At 37.0% G+C, this 12,542-nt stretch overlaps 1 protein-coding gene across 4 annotated transcripts in view; it reads left to right on the forward strand.

Moving 5' to 3' along the window:
• Nucleotides 1-1,705: 1,705 nt before the first annotated feature.
• The window catches only part of MAPK10 (mitogen-activated protein kinase 10), a 164,134-nt gene continuing 153,297 nt past the window's right edge, over nt 1,706-12,542 (forward strand). For 3 of the 4 annotated variants that reach the window (XM_031943138.1, XM_031943140.1, XM_031943137.1), the window contains exon 1: nt 1,707-2,115. Coding sequence is in view for 2 of the 4 variants with exons in the window: in XM_031943137.1 (XP_031798997.1) it covers nt 2,113-2,115 (3 nt within the window). In the remaining 2 variants the exon portion in view is untranslated. Of the gene's footprint in view, nt 2,116-12,542 lie in introns of all 4 variants that reach the window. The other variant, XM_031943141.1, reaches the window with a different exon arrangement.

Genomic DNA, 12,542 nt, shown 5'->3' on the forward strand with positions numbered 1-12,542 from the left:
ACATGGACAGTTGGCAAAATGGATAGCATACTAGATCTGAAATCAGGAAGACCTGAGTTCAAATCTATTCCTAGAAATTTACTGGCTATATGAACCTGGGGAAGTCATGATTCCTGACTCAGTTTCTTCATCTGTAAAATAGGTATTATAATAAAAGCATGTAAATTTCTTCCCCCCACTTTTTCCTCCCACCCACCCTAGAGATGGCTACTATTAGACACAAACATGTGTGTATGTGTGTATGTGTGTGAAATCATTCTATATATTTTATTTATAAATTCTTTCTCTGGATGCAAAGTCTTTTTTATTTCACATGTACTTTAGAGTAAGTTTAGGTAACTGTAATAGTTAAAATGACTTAATAATAAATACAATAAAATAAATATTTAAAATTGTAATAAAAACAACAGCAACTATCTCTCCAGGTTGTTGTGAGGATAAAGTGAGATAATATTTGTAAAGTGCTTGGCCAACCTTGAAAAACTATATAAACTTCATTATTGTTGTTGTTATTTTTAAGTAATAGCAAATAAATTTAACTGCTAATATTGCAAGATATAACTCTTTTCATGATTATTAGAAGTGCTCTGGGATTTCTCTAAGATTTCTAGCTGCAGAGCAGGTGCAGAACTGCATCAGGGGAGGGAGTTTCCTCCCTCAGAGTTCCCTGAACCAATGAGATAAAAGATCCTGGCCCCTTGTCCACCTCCTCCCCCCCTATATCCTACCCCCTCTCCTCTTCAAAAAAAAAAAAAAAAAAAAAAAAAAAAGAGAGAGAGAGAGAGAGAGAGAGAGAGAGAGAGAAAGAGAGAGAGAGAGAGAGAGAGAGAGAGAGAGAGAGAGAGAGAGAGAGAGAAGTCTGTGGGACTGCTGCAGCCAGTCCACCTTCATACTCACCTAAAGCCCAGGACAGCTAGTAGAACACTGGCAAGGTGAACACCTTTTATTGTTTATATCTCAAAGGAGTCTCCAAAAATGAGATCAACACCCAGTAGCTCAAAAGTCTTAAATTTTTGTCCATGCATTAATCTTAAGAGTTTGAAAACAGGGGGAAAGAACAATATATTTTTGCAAGAGTGATAAGAAACAAAGGTTAAAAAACCAATTACATCCTTGTTCCAAGCCATGGCTTTGAAAAAATGGCACCTGTGCGGGGTGGTTATAAACCTTTGCTTGTCGTCGGCACCTTTCTCGATAGAGAATGCCTCCCTTCCTCTTCTTTGTGATCAGCTGAATGTGTGGAGGAACAAAGATGGAATATGGTTTTTAAATGGTGCATTGGTCCTTCTCTGTTTATCCCTGATTGCCTTTAGGAGGGGAAAGGCAATACAAATCAGGAGGAGGGAGAGAGGGAGGGAGAAAGAGAGAGAGAGAGAGAGAGAGAGAGAGAGAGAGAGAGAGAGAGAGAGAGAGATATGGAGGGAGGCATTTGATCAAATTGTGCAGACCAGAAAATCTCCTTTTAGAATTGCTTGTATTATTTTTTGCCACAGAAATTGTGTCTTTGCATTTTGTTCTGGCATTGGTCCATAATGACCACTAGAAAATACAGTAGCTGTAGCCATAGATCACTTTTTTTTCTTTCTCTGGCTCTATCTCTCTCTTCCTCCTCCCTTCGCCCCCCCCCCCCATCCCTCCTGAGACCTCTATGAGCTTTGACGTCACATGTGCTCCTTTCAGTTGCTATAGCAACCCCATTCCCCAAGCCTTCTGTCCCTTGCCTCTGGTAGGTTCCACAATGGTACAGGCAGCATCACGCTGCACAATGGTTTCCAGGCAGTGAAAGAGGGTGATTCAGCAAGCACTCTTCTTTTTTTTTTTTCCTCCCTTCCCCCCTCCCTTTATTTTGATTTTAAGGGTGATACTTGCTACATGCTTATTTTTCTTTTGCAAATTCCTTTAAGTTCTCTTGATTTTCAATTTCTGGGGCCTGAAGAATTTTATTATTGTATTTTCTGGAAATCACCTTTTTATCATTAATTCTAAACAATTCCCCACCCCCCAAAGGAGCCCTTCCTCATTCCAATTTGGAATGTGGTTATGAAAAGCAAGTAGGGATTCACTTGATGGTGCAAACAGTGCTGGACCAGGATCCTAATTCTCAGGCACGGCATGGTAGGTGACTGCTCCTTTGGAGTCCTATGATTTGTTGTTATGTGTATTGTGTATGTTTGTGTCTCTGCAGGATGCAATGATAATTGCTGATTGCTATGGGTAGGGAGATGGGTTGGAAAAGAAGTCGGGATGGGGGAAACTGGAATAATGAGGTAAAACATTAGGGATGTAAGAAGACAGTGAGTTGGGATAATCTATGGTGAGAGGAGCATCTTTTCCTACACTTGGGTGTGTTTAAGCATTTCTATTTGGGGTAAGGAGAGAGGGGTCTGGCAGGAGAAGCGGAAGGCCTTCTTTCTGTGACAGGAAAGGAAGGAATGATAGAGTGAAATAGCTAGTGCATAGAAATGGGAGGCTGATTCTCAGCCTTTTCTCTGAAATTGATGCATATTTTTAGGGAATGAAACACTAGCTTTAAACAATGTTTACTTTTTATTTACTGGGATAATTTAATCCTTCCATATATGCATTGGATATACTCTATCTCTAAAGTAAGAAGATAAATACTAACCCTCTATGGACATGCACAAACATAAGATAAATATTAACCATATATAGACATGCACAAACATATGTTTATTAATTCTATATCTATCTATCTATCATCTGCCTTTAGCTCTCCATTGCCTTCTCTCCAATCTCTATCTGTTTCCTACTTGCTTAAGGAAAGTAATGGTATTGTCCTTGTATAGAGATTCTGGGACAGATTTGGGCAGGAAAAAGAAGAGTGATAAGAGACTCCATTAGGAGATAATCAGAATGATTACAATTTCAGGTTGTATACCTGAAGGTAAGGGATTCATTGAAGTGAATGATTCTTCACTACAAGATGCATTTTTCATTACAAGGTTTCTTTAGCTATGTGCAAGAACAGTATGACCCCTAGAAAGCTCAGACCTGATCAGAAAAACAAAACAACCTTGCTACCCACCCAGATGTAAACTTAGTGGTGGTGTGAATTGCAGTATGTTTGTCAGGATCCAATAGTTATTTGTGACTGCTGCAATATATATGTATTTACACATGTATGTACAAATACACATACATATAATACATATATATATATATACACGCACATACAATGTGTCTGTATGCATCTGTGTCCATCTCTATACAGCTTGGAAAACCTTTGGCCCATAAATGCTATGCAAACTAGAAAATAATTACATTTTCAAAGTTTCTTTTCCTTTCATATAAAAAGAATGAGGATTGGGATTTTTTTTTCCTTTTCTCTTTGATAGATGTCTTCCTTGGTCTTGGAATCTTGCTAGAGAGACAGACTATTTACAAGGATTTTTCACTATTTCTTTAATGCAGTCTTTCCTTCCTTCTGTTTGTTGATTCTAACTTTGAGAAAAATATTGCAAGCAGGCAAAGGAAGGTAGTTTTGGAGGTCAGATTTCAACCAGATGGGCCAAGGGAAATGTTTCAAAGAAAATAAACTAAGTAGACATTGTCAGCTCATGGTCCCATTTATTCTCTCCACTTTCAGTCAACTATGCTCGTTATGGTAGAGGACTGATCACCAAATTTAACACAATAAGAAATGATGGTCCTGTCCCATATTTCCTGGAGTGGTTTAAGTTGTTATCATTCTGACTCAGGGAAATTTATTTGTGTTAAAGCAGGAATTCTGAAACTGGGGTTTATGAACTTTATAGAAACTATATTGATAATTATATTTAAGTATAATTGATTTCTCTGTAATCACATGTATTTTGTTTTATGTATTCAAAAGCATTATTCTGAGAAAGGCTCCCAAGGTTTTGCCAGAATGCCAGAGGGTTCCATGACACATACAAACATTGAGGCCCTCCTTTAGAGGGAGAAGGAAAGATAAATGTGTGCACCTGCTTTTGGCTCCACCTTTGGATTTTCAGGGACTTTGGGGGTCATGTGCAGCAATTTGACTGCATTTAGTATGCATCCTCTTCAGTTGAATTATTTTTATATAACTGGCATAAATACTGACTCATTTCATCACACTGAGCAACTGAGCTTTTTTTTTTCCTGTTCCATAATGGGAATTGAAAAGCAGATGACAAAGGTGGTTGGTAGGTGACTTAGGAAAGGTGCTAAAAATCTGTCATACTTTCTTAGTATTTCATCCCTTCATCTTCTTGTTGTAGAACATGTTTAATTGGCCAGTTTTCTTGAAAAAATTTTAATCTGTTCCAGGAGAAAAAAAATCCTGCTGAGCAGCAAGAAAATATCTATAATGGAAAATTCAGCTTCCTCTCACTAGATGTTTGGACTTGACATAATGTTTCTCTTAGTAAGAGGTATGCATGTGTGTTGGCTGGAAGGAGATGTTTGTGAGCAGAGAGTTGAGCGCATTTTTTCTGTCCTTGTCTGTCATGTCTGAAGCTATTATTATTTAATGGTTTTGTAATGTGCTCAGTAATTTTCGGGGTTAAAAGAAATTGTTAGTTGATCAAGGATACCGTAGTGTCCTATGTGCATATATTTTAAATGCAAGTAAGCACCATCACATTTCTTATGTCAGCATATCCTTTAGGAACATAAGAATCAAGAACAATTTAGCTGTCTCTGCTAATTTAAATTTTTATCTAAAATTTAAAGGCATATATTGTCTTTGATATAAACTCAGTGCAGATTGCTTTTTTGTTTTATAAGATAATCCAAAAGCTTACCTTGATAATGAATAATGAAAAACAACTTATGATATTTCTTGGCTAAATGGGATCATATCGATTCTCCCTTTCTATTGCTGTTCTGTCTTTGGAGCATCTTTTCAACTGAAGGAGTTTCAATGGAATAACAAAAATGTGAAAATGTAATGATTTCTTATCTCTCTTTTTAAGTTTTTTATTTTTGCCACATCATTAGAGCATTAAGGAAAAATTAAGGGACAGAGGTCACTGAATTAAATAAAGAAACAAACCAAAATTAGTCTCTCTATCCAGTATCACAATTCTCTCTTTAATAATTTCTTATATTTTTGGTGGAAATAGAAATATTTATTTGTGCAAGAAAGAAAAAAGTAGTTTCTTCTACTCTTAAATGGAAAAAATGCATTTGCTGCAGTCTCCTTCATTACCCCTCTTTGGAAACACGGAAATACACAAACGTGTACAACATTGTTTTAAATACTTACTGTTGTTCCATCTGTGTGAAAGGGAAAGGGGATGTGATTTGCATGCTCCTTCTCAACTCAGTTGATATATAGTCACAAACTTTAATTATAGCCCTTCCTCTGAGATTATTTCCAATTTAACTTAAATTTATCTATCATGTACACAGTTTTGTGCATGTTGTTTCCCCCCATTAGAATGAGAACTCGTTGAGGGCAGGAACTGGTTTTTTTTTTTTGCCTTTCTTTGTATCCTCAGTGCTTAGCACAGTACTTTGGGTATAATAAGTGTTTAGTAAATGCCTGTTGACTGACAACAGGGTATTAAATCAGTTATGGCCACATCATGAAGTGTGAATCATTTTATGAAGTGTGAACCCTTTTCCCTGATAAAATTTAAAAGCAGCACTGTTGTGTAAAGTTAAAATTGAACACTCCTTTCAAGAACTTTAAATAGATATGCTCTAGAGAGAGTTCATTGGTTCTGAGGCAGGTACTAGTATTGTTCTTCAGCTGAGGGTATTTGTTTCTCTTCCCCATCCTTTGGCCATGCAATTGTGAAGGAAAGAAATATAGAGGCAATCACAATTTGGTAAGGTTCAAGGACATTTATGCTAGACAAAAGAATATACAGAAAGGTGGAAGTAGCTTCAAGGATGGTGACCTTTGGAATCAGAGAAAATTGCTGGCTATGTTTATACCCAAGAGAAAACTAGTCCTGGTGATTTTGATTTGTAAGGTTGAAAGCACACCAGTGGAAACTCTTATAGTATCAGGAGAACAGTAATCCCACAGGATTACTCATGGAATTTAAGACTATAGCCTCCTTTGGAGATTCAATCTTTCAGTGTACATGCAGGTTGGGAGAAAAGTCCCAGAGGGACTGACTATACATGGGACTTGGGATTGATGGGGAAATTTTTTTTTTTTTTTTTTTTTTTGCAGAGGATCAATTCCAGTTTTGGAGAAGATGGGCAAGGAAGAGATGCTTATTAGTAACAAATCATGCTACTATTGCATCTTTTGAATATTATTTTATGGCATTATAGAGATCTATGGTCGAGTCCCTAAGGCTGATACAGACAAGTTATTATATTACATGTTGATTTTTAAAAAAGAAAATGGCATTAATTACCAGGGCCACCAAACTTTGAGATATTTGCAAATCTGTTTGTTCTATATTCACATATTCATAATAAGCAATGTGATGTCATGGATAGAGAGCTGGGGGAGTTAGAAAGACTTACGTCCAACCCATACTGGGTATGAGACTCTGAGCAAGCAATTGAATTTCTCAGTGCTAGGTAATGCTGTAAAACAAATTTTTAGGGAAGGTCCTGATCTACATTCATAGAACATGTCTATACCTATATTTATAAACCTATATTCTACATACATATGTAACATTGACTACCATGGTTCTCACTACTATAAGAACAAAAAGGTTTAATTTCACTCTCCCTGCCCCTCCCTCCCCCCGGGGTACTCTGGTACTCTTAAGAAAATTTGGGGATATCTAGGCCAACCTAGCAGTGATCTGCTAAGGGCAGCTGGATGGTACAGTGTATAGAGTATTGACTTTGAAGTGGAGATACAGCTTCCTGAGTTCAAATTTGGCCTTAAACACTTAATGACTGTGGGACTCTAGGCAAGTCATTTAATCCTGTTTATACTCAGTTTCTCATCTGTAAACTTGGTTGGAGGAGGAAATGGCAAACTGCTCTAATATCTTTGCCAAGAGAACCTCAAATGGGATCATGAAGAGTCAGATAAGGCTGACAACAACAAGGTTATCTGTAAATAGCTCTATAGTAGGGGGTGGTCCCTGCAACCCCATTCCATTTGAAATTTTTCCTATGAAAATATTTACTTCAAAAAATACAATCACAAATATATAAACTTATTCTTCCAACACATACAAAAACAAAAATTCCCTTCCCTCATACCACATCAGTATCTGGGGAGTGGAAGGGGATGAGGTTCATAGCTTAGCTTGAGTCATACAAAGCACAACCCCAATTTCAAGACCAAAATATTCGTCAGTTTCAATTCCCACGTTTCCAGGATTCTCAGAGTTTCTGAGTCAAGCTGGCTGATTACATCATGACTCCTGCAATCCTCACTCCAAGGCCCCATGGTTTGAACTCCCAGTCCTGTGACTATCATCTCTAGCACCTGAACCTGAGGACAAATAATGAAGAATAGAAATAAACACCCCAAGCCCATTTTTTTCAGATCTAGAGTAAAAGAAAGACAGCAGAGGAAAGAAGTTCTTCCCTTTTCATTTGGTACTTCTGCAATGTAAATCGGGATCTTTTCCTTCTAGAAAAGCATAGTGGTAGGAAAAAAGCATGCCTGACAATCAAAAAAAGCAATCCTAGCCTTGTGGTAGGTGATGCAACTACATATACCCCTATGTATATAACATATACATATATGTATGTCTATATTTGCATAAGGAAATTCCAAAGCTCTGGCTAAATATATTGATTTTGATCAATTCATGTTCTTCTTTAAGGGAGCAATTTTCCTTTTCCTTTTTTATTTTATTAAAGCTTTTTTATTTTCAAAACATATGCATACATAATTTTCAACATTCACCCTTGCAAAACCCTGTATTACAATTTTTTTTTTACCCTCCCTTCCCTCCAGTCCATCTCCTAGAGGGCAATCCAATATTTGTTAAACATTGGCAATTCTTCTATACATATTTCCACAATTATCATACTGCATAAGAAAAATCTGATCAAAAAGGAAAAAATGTGAAAGAAAATAAAATGCAAACAAACAAGAAGTAAAAATGCTATGTTGTGGTCTCCACTCATTCCCACAATCCTCTCTCTGGGTGTAGCTGATTCTCTTCATCACTGAACACTTGGAACTGGTTTGAATCATCTCATTGTTGAAGAGAGCCATGTCCATCAGAATTGATCATCATATAGTATTGTTGTTGCCATGTATAGTGATCTCCTGGTTCTGCTCATTTCTCTTAGCATCAGTCTCTCCAAACTTCTTTGAAATCATTCTGTTGGTCGTTTCTTACAGAACAATAATATTCCATAGTATTCATATACCATAACTTACTCAGCCATTCTCTAACTGATGGGCATCCACTCAGTTTACTATTTCTTGCCACCACCACAAAAAGGGCTTCCACAAACATTTTTGCACATGTGGGTCCCTTTCCCTCCTTTAATATCTCCTTGGGATTATATTCATTTTCTTTCCTTTTCTTTTGGTATTTCCTCTTTTTTTTTTTACTTTTATGATTGAGCTTTGCTCCTGGTGTAAAAGTGGTGCTGTCTCAAGCTTCCTGTGTAACTCTGATCCTTGGCTTTGAGCACAGGGACTCCTTGTATTTGCAAAGGGTAGCTTTGCCTGCTCATTTCCTAGTTTCCCAGGAAACTTGTTCCCAGGAACCAGGAGCCTGGTTTCCCAGAGTTTGCTTTTGAGCTAGGACTAGACACTGCCCCACTGATTTGCAACTTTACTGAGCCAGGACTGAGGATCTTAGTTGCTGATTTGTTGTGACTAAGACTCTCTCACCAGCTTTCCTGGAGTCTATCTGATCTGGGCTGATTACCTTTTTTACCCCAGTGAGACTGACCTTTCTTGAAGTTTTTTCAGTCTATCTTGACCTGGAAAGACGTCAAGACTGTTTAGAGGCTTGGTTTTCTGTGTTTTTTGAGGGAAACTGGGAGAGCTCGGCCAACTTCCTGACTTTATTTTACCATTTTGGCTCCTGGTGATTATACCCATTTTAGATAGACACTTCCACTGAAGCAAATTTCAAACCCTCTGCAAATTCTCTCTTAAGATTTGACTTGCCTGACTTGTTAGGGTCTGTCAGAGTTGTCTTTCATTGGCTCAGTCTTCCAAAAATCAGTGTTAGAATCAATAGCATGATGAGACCCTAGAGTAGGCTTTGAAAAAAACTGTTGTCCTATGCCTTATATGGTGAGATCATCTGTTAGAACTGTGGCAAGATGGAGTTCCAGTGCCCCTTATTTTGATGAAATGAAGATCAAATAAGTGATGGCAGACATGACATAAGGCTTTAATCTAAGTCTTCTGATTCATTATCTTAGCTGATTAGTGCCTTTTGAATTCTCTCTTTTGCACTGAAAAAGCAAGTTGAGGCTTTGTGTAGGTTGTAGAAGACCCTTACCCAAAATAACTACTCAGAGATCACTCAAAGTAGAAAGCAGAAAAGTTGTTTATTAATCCTCAGGAGGATGAGCAGTTCTACCATGAGATAAGGGAAAGAGAAAGCTCATAGTAGGAGGGCTAAAGAAGTAGTAAAGATAACAGCTTTTATACAAGAGATTACATTATAAGTAAGAGAGCTTTGGGGGGGTGGGGGAGGCATCTAATTGGTTGTTGCTATAGGGAGAGTTTGGAATGGAAGGTTTCTGTTTCCCTCAAATTACCTGATTTCTAGGAAACAGAAAATCAGGCCTTCAGACTTAATCAAGCAGCAGTGGTCCAGCTAATAGACTAAATATTGATAAATGTCAAATACTGATAAATGTCATCAGCTCAGGTTAAGTAAATATGTTTTTAGCTGGCCAAGGCTCAAGTAAATATGGGCCTGCACATATTATACGGGTCATAGGGGAAACAGAAATAATGAAAATAAAATACAGAAAAATAATTCACACATTCCTGTAAGTTCTTCACCTTATCTCTCTATTCCACACAGGTTTTAAAAGCAAACTTTGGACATAAAAAATTTTCATATTTCTGTGAAGATTTTTATAGTATAGCTAATGAATATGGATGTTGTCATGAACTGTTCTCAACATTCTTGTTTCATAGTATTTTTGAGATACAGCCCTTTTAGAAATAATGCTTCTACCTTTCTCTCAGGGCTGAAAATGGATGTTTTGAACTGGAGAAAGACTATAAACCCTCCATAGACATTTATGGTTTAATTGCTTTTAAAGCTGCATTATGTACAGTTAAGGTTAAACCATTTGATTGGGGTGAGCAAGCTACTGTCCAGTGTCCTTGTAGGAAAGTATAGCTTTACAATTCTTTTGTGGAATGTTTCTTCATTGAAAATAGCTCAGTGTTCTAGCTTTCTAGAAATATGCCCAGCCTAACTCATAGAGTAGTCAGTGAGTCAACAAATAGTAAATGCTCATTTTATGATAGACATGATTCTGAGACTCTGAGCTTAACTTTTTTCTTTTACTTATTTATTTGAAAAAATTTCCATAGTATTTTATTTTTCCAATTTCATATGAAATAGTTTTGAGCATCATTTTATTATTATTATTATTTGCTGAGGCAACTGGGGTTAAGTGATTTGCCCAGGGTCACACAGCTAGGAAGTATTAAGAATCTGAGATCAGATTTGAACTCAGGTTCTTCTGACTTCAGGGCTGGCACTCTATCCACTGTGCCATCTATCTGCCCCTCAGCATTCATTTTTGTCAAATTTTGAGTTTCAGATTTTTTTCTCCTTCTTTCCCTTACCGCTCTCTTGCCTAAAACAGTAAGCAGTCTAATAATATAGGTCATACATGTATAATCATTTTAAACATATTTCCATATATTGTGAAAGAAAAATCAGAAGAAAGGAGAAAAACCATGAGAAAGAAAAAACAAATAAAAAATGGTGAAAATATTGTGCTGTGATTTGCATTAGGTCTTCATAGTTCTCTTTGGATGTGAATGAAATTTTGTATTCCACATCTATTGGAACTGATTTGGAGCACTGCATTGTTGAGAAGAGCTAAGTCTATCATAGTTGATCATCACACAATCTTGCTGTGACTGTGTACAACTGAACTTAACTCCTTTGAAAAAAATATACACTATCAAGTTGGATTCCCAGAGTGAGGTTGGCTATATCACACATATCTTTCCAGTGCTATTGGCTCAAGCCTTCATTCTAATGAGTTCTCTCTAATATCATTCACCAGTGGTTAGCACTTCTGTGTATTTTAACTAAATAACATCAGTCAACTTTTAAAAGGGGATATTTACTGAAAAGAGAGTAAGAAAAACATTACAAATATTTTCCCCAGTGCCTGATGGCATACTCTTATTTATTACTACTTTGATCCCTGGGGAGAATGGAGTTGAACTTAAAAGTAGCTTCTATAAGCATTTGCCCCATCAAGGTCACTTCTCAATGCAGCAAAGCTGATAGATGTGTTCTTCCCTCTTTTTATCTTTAATACACTGCTATGCTGGGTCAAGCAGGTTATTTGGGACTTTGAATCTTATAAGGTTCATTTGTCATAAGAGCTCACGTGGCTTTCAGCTTCTAGGTCTGATGATTTACTCTCCCAGCCTTTTTAAGCTCAGAGGGTTAATAGTCTGATATTCTTTCATTTAAACGAATGAAATAATAAATGCAGAGGAAAAAAACCCAGAAGCCCATGTTTCTAAGCCACATGGTTAGCCAGGTGGGGATAGACAACTAGAGAATCCTTCCCATCCAGAGGCTTATGCAACACAGCAGGAAAAGAGGGAGAGAAAGCCTTAGCTGATTAGTGCCTTTTGAATGCATACCCACTTCTTTCTCAGCAGCCACTCTGTTTCTTTTCTATTTTCCTTGTTTCCTCATGTGGTTAGCAAATAGGAAATAGTTGCTTCAGATGAGCTTCCTGCAAATGATCATAACAGATGGACTTAGCCAGTTCCCTGTTTCATAAGGAATGGTAAAAAAAAAACAAAAAAACATGACAAAACACACATACACAAAACACCCAAGGAAACAAAAACCAGTCCCTACCCTATAGTAGCTTATATTCTAATAAGAGAGACAATTTATGAATATTTAGATACATTCAAGATATATATGGTTCCTTGGATGGATCTCTGAGGGAAAGATACTAATATAGCTATAAGATTTGGAAAAGATTTCCTGTAGAAAGTGGGATTTGAGATGATTCTTGAAGAAAATCAGAGAAACTAAGAGGAAACAAAAGTACTCCAAAGATAGGGCTCTTCTCTGGTTAGGATTAGCTAAACCAGTGCAAAGGAAGGGAAGATTGCATGTAATGTGTGAAGCCTACTAAGGGAGGTCAGTGTATGGAATGAAGTGTAAGAACGTTCAGAGAGTAGGAAGGATGCAAGTTTTGAAGAACTTTAAATGCCAAATAGAATATGTTACATTAATCCTCGATATTTGTGGACCACTGGAGGTTATTGAATAGAATAGTCATGGCCAGATCTGCTCTAGAGAATCATATACCTAGAGCAAGATAGGAGTTTGGAAGTCATTGAGTCTAACCCTCTTATTTACAACAAAGGGTTAACTGAAGTCCAGAAAGGTTATATACATAATAAGTGGAATAGCTAGAATTGAAACTCAGGT

The sequence above is a fragment of the Sarcophilus harrisii genome, chromosome 6 (genome assembly GCF_902635505.1).
Source record: "Sarcophilus harrisii chromosome 6, mSarHar1.11, whole genome shotgun sequence".
Taxonomy (NCBI): domain Eukaryota; kingdom Metazoa; phylum Chordata; class Mammalia; order Dasyuromorphia; family Dasyuridae; genus Sarcophilus; species Sarcophilus harrisii.